The 15,011-nt window shown below is 37.7% G+C and overlaps 1 protein-coding gene across 1 annotated transcript; it reads left to right on the top strand.

The window, feature by feature from the left end:
* Window positions 1-599: 599 nt before the first annotated feature.
* LOC127791237 (gamma carbonic anhydrase-like 2, mitochondrial) lies at window positions 600-14,370 on the top strand. The gene is made up of 2 exons (XM_052321094.1): window positions 600-1,032; window positions 13,825-14,370. Exons 1-2 carry the CDS (start codon window positions 660-662, stop codon window positions 14,199-14,201), a joined length of 750 nt encoding a protein of 249 aa, XP_052177054.1. The 5' UTR covers window positions 600-659; the 3' UTR covers window positions 14,202-14,370.
* The last annotated feature ends 641 nt before the right edge of the window (window positions 14,371-15,011 follow it).

Genomic DNA, 15,011 nt, shown 5'->3' with positions numbered 1-15,011 from the left:
GTTGTGCTTGTGTGACTAATAAAGAAGAGTATAGAGCCCACATGGCATATTTCTGCTGGTAAAAAAAGTACATTCTAGAGTGTTATTTTTTGGACTCTCGAGTTCAGTGTTCGAACCCTGTTTAGAAGAAAAAATTCAGTAGTTAAAACGATACTGAAAGTTAAAAATTGTTTGTTGCCCACACGTTTGCGATAGGGTTAGGGATCGAATTGGCCGCTGAGTTCTTTGATTTATATCTCCTGCTAATATCATGGAGTCAAATAGCGAGGGATGCTCGTGATGATGTGTTAACCCCTCCCCCAAAAAAAAAAAAAAGAAAAATATAATCTCGAACTTGTGTTGTGTTCACATGTCTACATCGAAAACTTTGGGATCTTAGCGGCGAGCAACTAAGTCTTATCAAGCTCGAATTCCACTTGGAACTTACAAATTTTATCACGTACTACTAAACTATAACTATGGTCCTATGAATATCCACCGAGACGAACCCAACAACTATGGCCCATCAGCCCACTAAACAAATGGGCTTGAGACGTTTTACCGTTGGCCCATACTGGTCGCCCGACTGGGAGCCAACAACCCCCTCTCTCTCTCTCTCTCCAGTGTCTCCGGGGCTGTGGTTGCTGAACCTCTCTCGCACTCGCTCTCGCTCTCTGAAAATGGCGACTGTGGCTCGATTATCCAGGAAGGCTATAACCTCGACGATCACCTCTCACTGCCAGCTCCTCCGCCGCGGCCTCGCCACGGAATCGGCAGCGTCGGCGGCGAAGATCACCGAATCGCCGGATCGAGTTAAGTGGGACTACAGAGGGCAGAGGAAGATCATTCCGCTCGGCCAGTGGCTCCCGAAGGTCGCCGTCGACGCTTACGTCGCCCCAAATGTCGTGCTCGCCGGCCAGGTCGCCGTCTGGGATGGAGCCTCCGTCTGGAACGGCTCGGTACTCCGGGGCGATCTCAACAAGATCACCATAGGCTTCTGCTCCAATGTCCAGGAACGGTGCGTTGTTCATGCGGCCTGGTCTTCTCCTACAGGTTTGACTTTATGTTCCCTATTGGTTTGTTTTTTAGGGTTTCGTTTTCTTTCGAAATGTTTGCTTGCTAAGAAATAGTAAGGAACTAATACGCTGTGTTCGGACCTAGGATTTCTGAAAGAGAGGAGAAAATATAATAAAGTGAAGTCACTGAAACTAAATTTCCATGACACTGAAGAAAATGAATCGATATGTGTCAAGGATTTATTTTCTGGATTCGTTACCCATAAAATATTATACACATGACCGAGTCTTCTTTGTCTTGAGAAGCAGATTTAATAGAGTTGTTGAATGTCAATAGAAGTGTAGCGTAAGAAAACAGATTAACACGTTGAATTTGTTGATTATTGTTTTGGACGGTTTAATCGGGTCACAATAGGATTTTGTTAGATAACTGAAATTTATCTCTCAATAAGAACAGGATACATAGATCCCATCAGTATGTCATCAGCAGCTGAATGGGGATTTAAAAAAATGCATTCCTAAACTTCTGCAGGCCGAAAGTGATATTTCCTTGCCTTCATTTTGTTGATCCCGTCTTCCTAACCCAACCCAGAACATTTGTTTTGCTTCAGTTAACTTGCAACTGGAGATGAATGTGGTCTTTTTGTTATCCTTTCTTCCTGGACTCCAGTGAGTTTATTCTGTTCTTCAGCTAAAGAGAGAAAAGTCAACATGGACAATGGTGAGCGCTCAAGCTAGTTTAGATTAACTTCTTGACACTTGCAAAATGCCAAAAATGAGAAAACAGTGTACACGGGTCAGTCCCTCCCCTTGGAATTGCAGTCTAGTTTGTGTGACTCAGGACATGGCTCCTTTTTGATCCTAGGATGCATGATGCGTGAATTGGATCTGAAAATTAGGACTCTAAGGAGAAAATATTAACACTGTAGCAAGAGAAACAGAGAGAAAAGGAAAGATACCTTACCAAGCAGTTGGGGTATTGGATAACGGACATTCCAGATGAAGGAACCACAATGTGCGTGAATCCCTTAGAACTGACATCAGCTAAACTGTACATGCTTCAAATTTATCACCCTGTTATCAAATAACTTGTGATATGCATGTATATGTGGAGAAAGAGGCCAGAGAAGCTCCATAGGAGAGATGGAGGGCAATTAGAGTATAGGTGGAGGTGCATGGCTTACACAACAGTGCCATTGTTCTCTGGTTATATCACCACCATTTTTTGTCACTTCCTTTGTGATCAAGTTTCAAATCCATCAAAATAGCTGTTGTTTTATTTCTATCACTACAATTATATATATGGGTTCCACTTGGGCTATAATCTGATCTGGTTTGAAATTTGCTAAGAAGATGGCTTCTTGTTGTGTATAGTGAAAAGAGATTAGTTATGATTCAACTATTGAAGACATCTATTTTTGTTATTTTCTGATTCTCTTTTTTCTTTCAAATGAAAATATTTGGATGTTATGTTAGTATCTTTTGATTAAATTTTGTAGCCCAGGGTTTGTCCAGGTCAAAGCTAGGCATGTTAGGGTGTGGTCAAGTCCAATCACTAAAAATAAAAGTTTTCAAATTTTAATTTTATTTGCAAAATTTTGAAAATTTTCAGTAAAATTGGTATCAACATGAATTTTTCCTTATTAATTATAGTGTTGAGTAAGTTGCTCAATACTTTTAGTGTTTGGGATATTCTTCCTTACCATAGTTTTCCTAAGCTTGATTAATTGAGGGTTGCATTAGGTAGACAACAATTGTGGAAAAATTATTGAATCATTCAATATGAATTCTAATTGTAGCTAAAGATGTTCTTAGAGAAGAGATTTTGAATATTGTTCATATGTATGTACTATAAGTTGGGTTGGGAGAAGAGATATGTCATGTACCTAGGGTTTAACCTAGGGTTTGGATTGAAATTGGAAGAATCCGAGGGAATTAGGACCAACAACAGAAAGGATTGAAGGGAGAATTGGACAAAAAAAGGAGGGAGATAATTGACAGAAGTGAGGGAGTTAATAGATAGGAATGAGGGAGAGTTGCATACAGAACAGAGAAAGGGAGAGATTAGAGAGAAATCAGAGGGGAAACGAGAGGGAATTTGAGAGAGAATTGATGAGAGGGAAAGTTTGAAATTCAATTATCATTTAAAACATACATTCTCCAACTACTAAAGTCTATTTATAGGCTGTCTAGGCAATGTAACAATTGAAAGGTACAATAGGTAAGCAACAACGTATATCAAGAAGAAAATACATGTATTAAATTATTCCTAATATATCCTTGGGTTGTGACAATTCCCCCTCCTTGAGAGAGTTCTTGTCCCCAAGAACTTACGGCGATTGTGCCGCTGTTTCTTCATCCAATCCCAGTTTTCACTTTCTGGTTCATCCATTACCTTCTCTTGTTTCTTTCTCTTTTCTTTTTCCTTTTCTGCCACAGCTTATCTGGATAAATCTTGAAAAACCACTATAAGATGAAGCATACCACATTGATATTCGTTAGTCCAAAGTCTCTTGTAAATGTAGCTCTTACAGTTGCGATCAGAGCTGCATCTACCTCCAAGGTATACTTGTGTTGTTCTATATTGGCTTTGATGAGCTCAACTAGGATTGGGTTCCTATCCTTTGCTATAATAACCTTGGATGCACACATTTCAGTGTGATAGACAATGTTCTTTGGGTTTATTAAAACTCTTTGGATCAACCTTCTTATCTTGAGATCCAATCTAGGTCCTCGTCTGTCATAATTAGCAGTTGAATCTTGCAAACCTCTGTTTACATATGTTCCCCCATCACGTCACCCATGATGTTGGCTATTTTGAGCACAGAGGGTTGTCTAGCTATATCCCCAACTGCAGTGGAAAAATTCTGATTAGGCAAATTGCCTTCCTTCTGCATCTTCCTTGGCTCCTCCTGAGCTTTTTCCTTCTCCTTTTTTTGAGGATACACCAAGTAACTTTTGAACGGATCTTCAAATTCTTCACGCTTTACAGGTTTCTCTATTGCCTTGAACTGTTCTTGTTCCTCATCATTTACAGACCCCAACAATGCTGTAAAAGCATATTTTTCTTCCTATTTACCGGCGTACATCAGAGGTTCACTTTCAATAGATTTCTCCTCCCTTGGAGCCTCAATAACTTCTCCGGCAACTGCCATTCCTTTCTTGTCATCTCAAATTCCCTAATCAATTTCAGGTATTTTCTTGTTTCTTGCAACTACCATTCCTAGTCTTAGGACCTCATCAACCTTACCATTAGTTTCTTCAGAGGATCCAACGGCCCTGTGGATAGCCATTTCTAGGTAGGATTAGATCCAATCTCTTCCTAGGAGGAAATTCAAGGAAAGAGTCTTACTGGATTTTGTCTCGCAAACATCACCATGAACTATTCCATTTGATTGCGAATTTGATTGTTATGTTCGCGCATCTCCTCGCGCAACCGATCCACTGCGACATAGATGTTAAATACGCACCTAGACGCAAGGCGCCTTAAGGTGCCAGTTCGGCGCCTCAATTGGGCCGAGGTGACGCGTTTTCCGAGAGGCCCTCGCCTTGCACAGTGAGGTGCCGGGGTGTGAGGTGCGCCTCATGAAACCCAGGTTTTATTTGAAACCTGAGCAGCCCAAGTCGGCAGGTCGGCTTGTCACTTCCGTCTTCCTCCCAACGTCACTCCCATCTTCCCCCTCTCATTCTGACCTTCAAGCCAATTGCCGGAAACACCTTGGGAGCTGCCGGAAACACCTTGGGAGCTGCCGGAAACACCTTGGGAGGTGCCAGAAACACCCTCCTCAAGCTGTCCAGTCACCGAAAACTCCCATCTTCTCTGGCGCCAGCTGCCAAATGGTTGATTGGAAAGCTTGATGAAGAGAATGATATAGATGATGAAACTGTTTTTCCAGATGACGTTGGGGATGTGTTGACATGGAGTAATGTTGCTGCGGCCGCAAGAGTTGGAGAGCCTAGTTATCGATTTAGAATTAAACAAACTCGATCACAATCGGGTTTGACTTCGGCTTCGACTTCAAAGCGACGAGTAACTGAGGAGATTGAAGAGGAGGAGGAAAGTGAGACAGAGACCGAAGATGATGAAGACTTGGAAGAGGGAGAAGAATTGGGAGAGGAAGAAGATGAAGGGGTGATTGAAGGGGATGATGAAGATATTGACCTTGATGTTGATGATTTTTTTGATGATGATTGATTAAAACTTCTTTATTGATTGTGGACTTGTAGTGTTTATTGATTGTGGACTTGTAGTGTTTATGTGTTTGTTTAGAACTTTGCATGATGATTGGTACTTGTTTGAGTTTGAGACTTCGAGTTTGAACTTTGATAATGTTTCTAGTTTAGAATTTGTATGATGAATGAATCAATTTTGATGTTGTTAGTTTAGAATTTGAAGATGATGAATCACGAATGATATGCATGTGTTATTATTGATAATTTAATAGTTGTTCGTAATTTTACAAGATTTTGAGTTTTTTTCCCTAAAAGATGCGCCTTGTTTCGCAAAGGTGCCTCACGCTTTGTGCGTGTCACGCCTTAGACTCTAGGATCCTTTGCGTCTCGATGCGCTTATCGCCTTTCAGAACTATGCACTGCGCTGTCCAGTTTCTTCTCCACCATCGATTCTATGAATCTTCAATGGCCCCGATGTGGATCTGCATCTCCGACGTCATTGTTGTCACTTGCTGCATTTGAGATTCCATCTGCTTCATCCTGATGTCATCCGCCATCAGAATTCAGATCGTTGGTGGAATTGCCCGTCGAGGAACAACTTTAGACGATTCTCCTAAGGATCAAACAACTGCTATTATCTTCTAGAATTGAGAAGTGATAACTGCAGATGCCTATGAAACTGCTTTTAATTTTGCAATCGACTGCCTAAATCTACCTATTATATCAATCGACTCCGATGCAACCAATGGAATTCTCTGGATCTGCTTCACCTTTCAATTTCGAATGAGACTTATTGGATTTCATAGCTGAGTTGCCTGTAGCTCAGCTTCATAAATTGCTTCCTGAATCGCCTCTAGCTCAGTTTTGAGACTTGCTTGCTTGGTTATGATCTATCTCAGATTACCTGAAGTTAGCTCTCAAACCACTCTGGTTGTTAACTCTGAAGTTAGATCTAATGAAAGGTGTTAAATTCTCTAAGTTTGTTCATGGTATCAGAGCTACCGGTTTGGTAACTGCATACCTAGCTTTTTCCTCCACATAAATTGCTTCAAGATGGCTAGTTCCTCGCTAACTAGTGAAGCCTCAACTACTTGTCCTACAACCTCTCAATCCTTACTTTCAACTACTACCCATATTTCTCTAGATCACCATACCCTTCAAATCACTTAACATAAGCTCAATGGGACTAACTTTTGGGAGTGGTCCCAATCGGTCTTGTTGGTTATGAAAGGCAAAGGGAAAGTGGGGTATCTAACTGGGGGTATTCCAAAACCAGATCCAGAAGTTGCAAACTATGAAGCATGGGATGTTGAAAATTCCATAGTTATGGCCTGGCTCATCAATTCCATGGAGCCAAAGATAGGGAGGACCTATCTATTACACAAAACAACCAAAGAAGTATGGGAAGTTGTTCAAAGCCTTTACTCAGACATGGAAAATACAACACAATGCTTTGAAGTTCGATCAGCCATAAGAACTACTCGCCAAGGTAATCATTTGGTAACTGATTACCATAACATGTTATCTGAATTATAGCAAGAGATGGACTTATTCTATGACATTAGTTGGGAGTGTACCAAGGATGGGGTTAATTCTTAAATGGTAGAGAAAGAAATGGTATTTGGCTTCCTACATGGCCTTAATTGTGACTTAGATGAAGATAGAGGAAGGCTGTTAGGAACCAAATCTTTTCCATCTATCAGGGAGGCTTTTGTAGAAGTAAGGTGAGAAGAAAGCCGGAAGAAGGTAATGCTTAGTTCATTACATGAAGTTAACAACCAGAGTGGTTTAGCCTTTGCTGCTTCTAAACAAAGAGCAGCACCAACTCGTGGAGACCCTCAGAAGGAAAAACAATGGTGTGATCATTGCCACAAGCCCAACCACACCAGAGAAACTTGTTGGAAAATACATGGGAAGCCAACAAATTGGAAAGGGAAAGGTCAGAAGAAGCAACAAACAACTTATGCAATTGATGTTGAAGAAGGTAAAGTTACAAATTTTACCTTAAACCCAGATCAATTGGAAGTGTTGCAACAGGTTTTGAACCAAACATGGGTTATAAAACCATCAGAATATGTGGAAATCCCTAACCCAACAGCCTCCCTTGCTAAACAAGGTAATTTCCATAAGTGCCATCTCTCTAAATTGTTGAATATGAATGATTGGATTATGGATACCAGAGCCTCAGACCATATGACCAGTTCCTTGCATGAATTGTCTAATTACAAATAATGTAATAGAGTTATAAAGGTAACTATGGTAGATGGTACCATCACTTATGCTAAGGGAGAAGGCTCGGTATACCTAGCTGATATGTGGTTGGAATTTGTCCTATATGTGCCTAAATTGAGATACAATCTGTTGTCCATTAGCAAAATTAGTAAAGACATGAATTTAGGAGTTGCGTATTCCTACATTTTCTAAGTTACATAATTCATTTTTATCTTCTGTTGTCTTAGATTCTAGCATCCAATTATGGCACAAACGATTAGGTCATCCAAGCTTTAGATACTTAAAAATTTTGTATTCTCGTTTGTTTGTCAATAAAATGAGTGAGTCTTTCAATTGTGAACAATGCATTCTTGCCAAACAAACAAAAACTTCACATCCTATTCATTCTTATCAACCAACTAAACCATTTTATCTAGTACATAGTAATGTATGGGGACTAACAAAAATTCCAAATCTAACTAATACGCACTGGTTTGTCACCTTTATAGATGATCAAACTAGGTTGTATTGGGTATTTTTGCTGAAGGAAAAATCTAAAGTATACGAAGTATTCAAAAAATTCCATCAAATGATTTTTAATGTTTTTCAAACTTCAATCCATATCATTCGATCGGATAATGGACGGGAATATTTCTCAATCGAATTTGAAGCCTATTTGAGTGAGAATGGAATTATTCATCAGAGTACATGTCCTTATAATGCACAACAAAATGGAGTGACTGAGAGGAAGAATACGCATTTGCTTGAAACAGCTAGAACCCATTAGTTTACCAGCTCAGTCCCTACTTCCTATTGGGGAGAAGCTATTCTCATTGTTGCCTATTTCATCAATAGACTCTCAACTAGGTTTTCAAATTCAAAACTCCCTTGAGCACTCTTATTGCTGCCTATCCTCTCCTTACTCAAATGCTTAATTCTTTGTCTCCAAAAGTATTTGGATGTATAACATTTGTTTATCACTATCATTCTAAATTAAACCCTAAGTTTTTGAAGTGTGTGTTTATTGGATACTCTCCCACACAACAAGGCTATAAGTGTTATTGTCCTAACAGTAAGAAATTTTTTGTGTCTTGTGATATTTCCTTTATTGAGAATCACTATTACTATTTTGCCATACCTCTGTAAAGGAAGATTCCTACTGCAGAGCAAGGTAGGGATGTTGGTGTTTTTTCCTTGAGACAATTAACTCTATTACTTCTATTTCTAATTATGTAACTACTCAAGGGGGAGAACAACCAATTCAAGAAATTCCTAAGCCACAACCATCGCTTCAGGTGTACTCTCGAAGAAGGATTCTTGAACCAAAGCAAAGTCATTCGTTAACTCCAAAAGGTCTGGTACTTGAAGAGGATGAAAGAGTTGAAATAACAATGCCTGAAGCTATGCTTATTGAGGAGGATAAAAGAATAGAAAATGCAAGGCCAGAACTATATGATTTGGATCAGTGTTATTAAAGACGCACGGCACAAGGCGCACTAAGGCGCACAAGAGTCTTGGAGCCTGAGGTGCCAAGCTCAAGGCGAGGCGTGAGCTTGGTAGAACTAGGCGCAAATTAATAAAAAAATAAAAAAATAAAAAAAATAAAAATATAGTCGAAGAAAAAGGCATAAAATAGGTCATAACTTCTAATAATATTTTAACAAGCATGTTATAAAAAAAATCACTCTAAAGACCAAACATTTCTATATTTTCATCATTAGAAGTATCATCTCTAATATTTTCTTCCATATCATCTACTCCTCTTGTTGGATGATTTCTATGGTTTAGAAGTGTGATGATAGTTTCATACATTTTTTTGGTAGGTAATATACTAGACTTGAATTTGCATCTTTCTTTATTTTGGTGACTTAATGTTGCATTTTGTTATTACATGCCTTGAATTTGTTCAATTCTCCCTATCCATCTTCATCTAGTTCAAATTCAATTGGAGCATTTGAAGTAGTAGCCTTTTTATTTATTGTCAAATTTGTAGTTGAAGTAATAAATTTAAACCCTAAATAATAAAAAATTAAATAAAGTAATAAACAGTAAAATAAAAAGCTTGAAAAACAACTAAAAAGCCCAAGGCGCGCGCCTTTTGGTTTGCGCCCGCCTAGAAGGCTTTCAGGCGCCCAAGGTGCGCCTTGCGCCTAGGCGCGCCTTTAATAACACTGATTTGGATATTCCAATAGTTTGGAGAAAAGGGGTGAGATCAAGCTCTAAATATCCAATTTCTAATCATTTGGTATATTCTCGGTTGTCTCCAAATAGGTGCAAATCCCTAGGAATATCAATGAGGCTTTACAAATACCAAATTGGAAAAAGGGCTGTAATAGTGGAAATGGATGCATTGGAAAAGAATGACACATGGGAAGCGGTGAGTCTGCCTCAAAACAAGAAGGTGGTAGGAAGCAAATGTGTGTTTACAATGAGACACAAATTTGATGAGAGTATTGAGAGGTATAAGCCAGATTAGTGGCCCAAGGCTTCACCCAAATACACGGTATAGATTATGAAGAGACTTTTACACTAGTTGCAAAGCTCAATTCTATACGTGTATTATTATCCCTTGCAGTTAATTTAGATTGAGAATTACTCCAATTAGATATAAAAATTGCTTTTTTCAATGGGGACCTAGAAGAAGAGATATATATGAGAATTTCTCTCGATTTTGAAGAAAAAGGAAAAGTTTGCAGATTAAAGAAGTCCTTGCATGGGCTGAGACAATCCTCCAGGGTATGGTTTAAAAAGTTTAGCACAACTTTAAACCAGCTATGATATCAATAGGAGAAGTCTGATCACACTTTGTTCACTAAACATGCTGGTAATGGTCTGAAAACTATCTTAATAGTTTATGTGGACAATATTATTATTACAGGTGACAATCAATAGGAAATAAAGGCACCAAAGGGTCAGTTGCAACAGGCATTTGAAGTCAAAGATCTTGGACAAGTAATGTATTTTTTAGGGGATGGAAGTAGCAAGGAGTAAGGAGGGAATTTTTATTTCTCAAAGAAAGTACATATTAGATCTACTAAAGGAGACATGTAAGCTTGGCTATAAGCCATCCAACACACCCTTGGAACCCAATTGGAAAGCTAAGGAGGATGGGACAGAAACAACAGTGGATAAAGGTAGATATCAAATGTTAAGTGAGAAGGCTGATTTATTTATCTTTTACACGACCTGATATTATATATGCAGTGAGTCAATTTATGCATTCACCCACTAGCAAACATCTTAATATTACTTACCATATCCTAAGATACCTTAAATGGACTCTTGGTAAGAGGATCTTATTCAGGAAGAATGAAGATCGAGGAATTCAAGGATTTGTGGATGTTGATTGGGCAGGTTCTTTAGAAGATAGTAAATTCACTTCTGAGTATTGCACTAAAGTATGGGGTGACCTTGTGACATGGAGAAACAAAAAACAAAGAATAGTGGCTAGAAGCAGTGCTGAGACAGAATACCAAGCTATAGCTCAAGGCATATGTGAGGTAATATGGCTAGGGAAGTTTATGGAAGATTTGAAGGTACCAAACACTACTCCTACAAGACTATATTGTGACAGCAAGTTTGCCATCAATATAGTAAATAATCCGGTCCAACATGATTGGATGAAACATGTAAAAATTGATAGACATTTTATCAAGTAGGAGATTGAAGATGGTGATATTAATCTAGTATATATTCCTACAGGTTTACAAGAAGTCGATGTCCTCACTAAGGCAATGAACAAGTAAGGGTTTGAGCTAATTAGAGGCAAGTTGGGAATGAAAGACATTTATTTACCAGCTTGAGGAAGAGTGTTGAGGAAGAAATTCTGGTGGAAAAAGAAGAATTTCAAAATTTAAGGGGATAATCATGAAATAAAAGGGATAAGAACAGGTTGTTTGAATAAAAGATAAAGAAGGATGATATCAAAAGAAGATAAAGACTAAGATATTCCTGAAAGTTAGGAGAAGATTTTTCAAAGTTTAATTCTATCTTTATCTATTGTTGTATTGTAAATTTAAACTTGTATTTTAAATTCCTAGATTTTAGAGATAAATGATAGAAAGTTTCTGTATTTAAAGGCATCATATGATCTAATGAAAGGTGTGAAACTGTTAGTTCTGTTCACCCCTATTACTTAAGAGTGTTTTGTTCCTAAATTCTTTAAGTTTGTTTAGTTAGAATTTTGGAGGGAAAAAAATAGTGAGGGAAAAGCTATTTTGAATTTTTTAATGGCATGCCACCTTATTAATAAGATGTGGGAGACATAGTTAAGATGGTTAGTGAGGGGAAGATCAATAGAGGTTCCTGTGATGAGAGCAAATGAAATGAAACAAGTAGTTAGCACAAGAGGTAATAGAAGATTAAAAAAAACTTGGCGTAGGATATTTAAGTTTGATATTAAGTATATGGGCCTTACAAAATATAAGGCAATGTAGGAAAATGAATGGAAAGCTAGAATTCGTGTAGCTGAGCCCACATAGTGGGATAAAGGGTCGGTATGTTGTTGTTTATGTGATTTTACTAATATCACATTCAAAAAGCAGGATGAACACTTGGTCACATATACAAATGGCTTATTATTAACTACCTAAGTAGACTACTTTTTTTTATGAGAAAAGGATTGCTTATGTTGTATGGATTGTAAGTTACACTATGAGAGAGCTGATCTACTTGACATTGTCTTGTGGTTCTTGATGTTTATTTGACAAAATGGAGGAAGACTAATAAAAAAAATAAGTATAAGAATCAAAATGTGGGATTTAAAGGGCATAAAATAAGTTGTTTTCAAAGAAAAGTGTATAGTAGAAGAGATTGGAGTATTGAAGAAATACTATTGGATTATAGTAGCTGAGCCCACATAGTGGGATAAAGGGTCGGTATGTTGTTGTTTATGTGATTTTACTAATATCACATTCAAAAAGCAGGATGAACACTTGGTCACATATACAAATGGCTTATTATTAACTACCTAAGTAGACTACTTTTTTTTATGAGAAAAGGATTGCTTATGTTGTATGGATTGTAAGTTACACTATGAGAGAGCTGATCTACTTGACATTGTCTTGTGGTTCTTGATGTTTATTTGACAAAATGGAGGAAGACTAATAAAAAAAATAAGTATAAGAATCAAAATGTGGGATTTAAAGGGCATAAAATAAGTTGTTTTCAAAGAAAAGTGTATAGTAGAAGAGATTGGAGTATTGAAGAAATACTATTGGATTATAGTAGCTGAGCCCACATAGTGGGATAAAGGGTCGGTATGTTGTTGGTTATGTGATTTTACTAATATCATGTTCAAAAAACAAGATGAACACTTGGTCACATATACAAATGGCTTATAGACACTTGGTCACTACCTAAGTAGACTACTTTTTTTATGAGAAAAGGATTGCTTATGTTGTATGGATTGTAAGTTCACTATGAGAGAGCTGATCTACTTGACATTGTCTTGTGGTTCTTGATGTTTATTTGACAAAATGGAGGAAGACTAATAAAAAAAATAAGTATAAGAATCAAAATGTGGGATTTAAAGGGCATAAAATAAGTTATTTTCAAAGAATAGTGTATGGTAGAAGAGATTGGACTATTGAAGAAATAGTATGACATGTGATAATGGGCTGGGGAAAGGCTGAGGTTAGTTGACTACCTTGTAGGAAAACTATGGGTGACGAGTTATCATGAACTGGAGTTGAGAAGGAAGAGTTAAGGCAATTCAAAGAGAATGGAGGTGGAGAATTTGAATTAAAAAAATGGAGCTCCATTAGCTATGTTGTAATATTCTTTGATGCATGTTTGAACCCTATGTATACTGGAGGGATGAGCTAGGTACCCAATTTACAAGGAACACGGTCATATGTTGTCATATAAAACTTCAGGTCTAGAAAAATGGAGCTCCATAGATTTGTTGTCACCATTCTTTGATGCTGGTTTGAATTCTATATTTATACTGGAGGGATTAACTAGGTAGCTGGTGTTAAAGGAACATTGTCATGAGTTGTTGCATAAAACATCAGGTGATAGGTTGATTTGATGTCAGTAAGCGTGGAATGAGAGGTGGAAGAACGGCACAATTGAAGGGGTGGCACTAGTACTGGATGACTAGTTCCCATGTCACTAAATTGTGGAGATTGTGTGGACATCTTCCAAGGTGTATATGGGGGTACAATGTGAATCACATATGCATTAACGTGAAAAGGGGAGATTATGGTGCAAGAATCTGCAGTCCTTTTTTGTGTGTATTTACCCCAAGCAATTGTAATTGTATATTATAATAAGATCCAGTGGTGTATGCAAGTACGAGGGGGGAAGGTTTGGAGCATCACTTATACTCGGGGATAAAAATTTTCAAGTTAAAATGATAAATCAGCACAAGTATGCAGTGATTTGTATTTTATGAATGATATATATGTTCCCGCAAGGTGATATTTCAGCTTCTGTGTATCAGGACTGCCAGCTGAGACATCCATTGAAAGGTTCGTGACAATCGGTGCTAACAGTCTGTTGCGGTCTTGCACAATTGAACCGGAATGCATTGTTGGGCAGCATTCCATCCTCATGGAAGGTTCTTTGGTGGAGACCCATTCTATCCTTGAAGCTGGTTCGGTGGTTGCGCCCGGGAGGAGGATTCCGTCCGGTGAACTTTGGGCTGGCAATCCAGCGAGGTTTGTTAGGACTCTGACCCACGAAGAGACCCTGGAGATTCCTAAACTAGCCGTTGCTATTAGCGACCTCAGCAAAAGTCATTTCTCAGAGTTCCTCCCGTACTCAACTGTGTATTTGGAGGTTGAGAAACTGAAGAAGTCTTTGGGGATTTCCATCTGAAGATGTTTTGTTTTCATGTTTATGTATTGGTTGGATTAAGTATGCTCAATAGAAAATAAGCAAATCCAAGACTTGAGATGCCTGGGATCTATTTCCTTGTTTTGTATCAATTGAAGGGAACTGGTTGCAAGCTCAAATTAGTTGAATGGGATTGCTGCTGTTCACTGAAGCTGCTTGCTTTTCTTGTTTCTTTGGGAGGGTTGTTCTTTCTATCAGGTGCTTTCCCTTTCTTCACCACTGTACTATTCATGAACTAGATTTGGCCATATCAAATTCATTTTTATCTAAAATAAGTGTTAGAAGTACTAATCTTTTTCCTTGGTATTGTAATGATAAAGGGTGAGCTTTAATAACAAGGGTAAAAAATTAGTGAGTAAAGTTGGGTACAAAAACGACTTAGGAGAGTAATGCATTAGGGATGGAGTTGCTCTTTGTTGTTTTTGGAAGAATAAGAAACAATCTCATCTCTTGTCACTATGAAAAGTTAATGACCAACTGAAAATATTGCAATAGTTCGTATTGAACTAATTTCATATTTTAAAAGGTGAAGTTATAATTTTGTGGATATTTTTGCATACCCAATGAAAATATAACATATTTTGGAAAGATGGATCACTTTTTTTTTTTTTTTTTTTTTTTATGTAGCTCTAAAATAAGAGAGTTTATTTTTATGACTTAATTTGGAAGAATAGTGTTTATTGAAAAAAAAATTGATTATTACAAAAATATACTTGAAATTTATTATAATTTACATTTTTCATTAAATTTCTCGTTGATCTTATAGAAAATATCTAAATTCTTTTAAATTAA

The sequence above is a fragment of the Diospyros lotus genome, chromosome 14 (genome assembly GCF_014633365.1).
Source record: "Diospyros lotus cultivar Yz01 chromosome 14, ASM1463336v1, whole genome shotgun sequence".
Taxonomy (NCBI): Eukaryota; Viridiplantae; Streptophyta; class Magnoliopsida; order Ericales; family Ebenaceae; genus Diospyros; species Diospyros lotus.
The sequence above is the reverse complement of the archived record's forward strand: the minus strand, read 5'-3'. Positions and strand labels throughout refer to the sequence as shown.

Bases quoted from the DNA above. Each gene is read 5' to 3' on its own strand.
- LOC127791237 (XM_052321094.1), top strand. From the start codon at position 660: ATGGCGACTGTGGCTCGATTATCCAGGAAGGCTATAACCTCGACGATC. The intron at 1,033-13,824 runs GTTTGACTTTAT...TCTGTGTATCAG, and splicing joins GGCCTGGTCTTCTCCTACAG to GACTGCCAGCTGAGACATCC.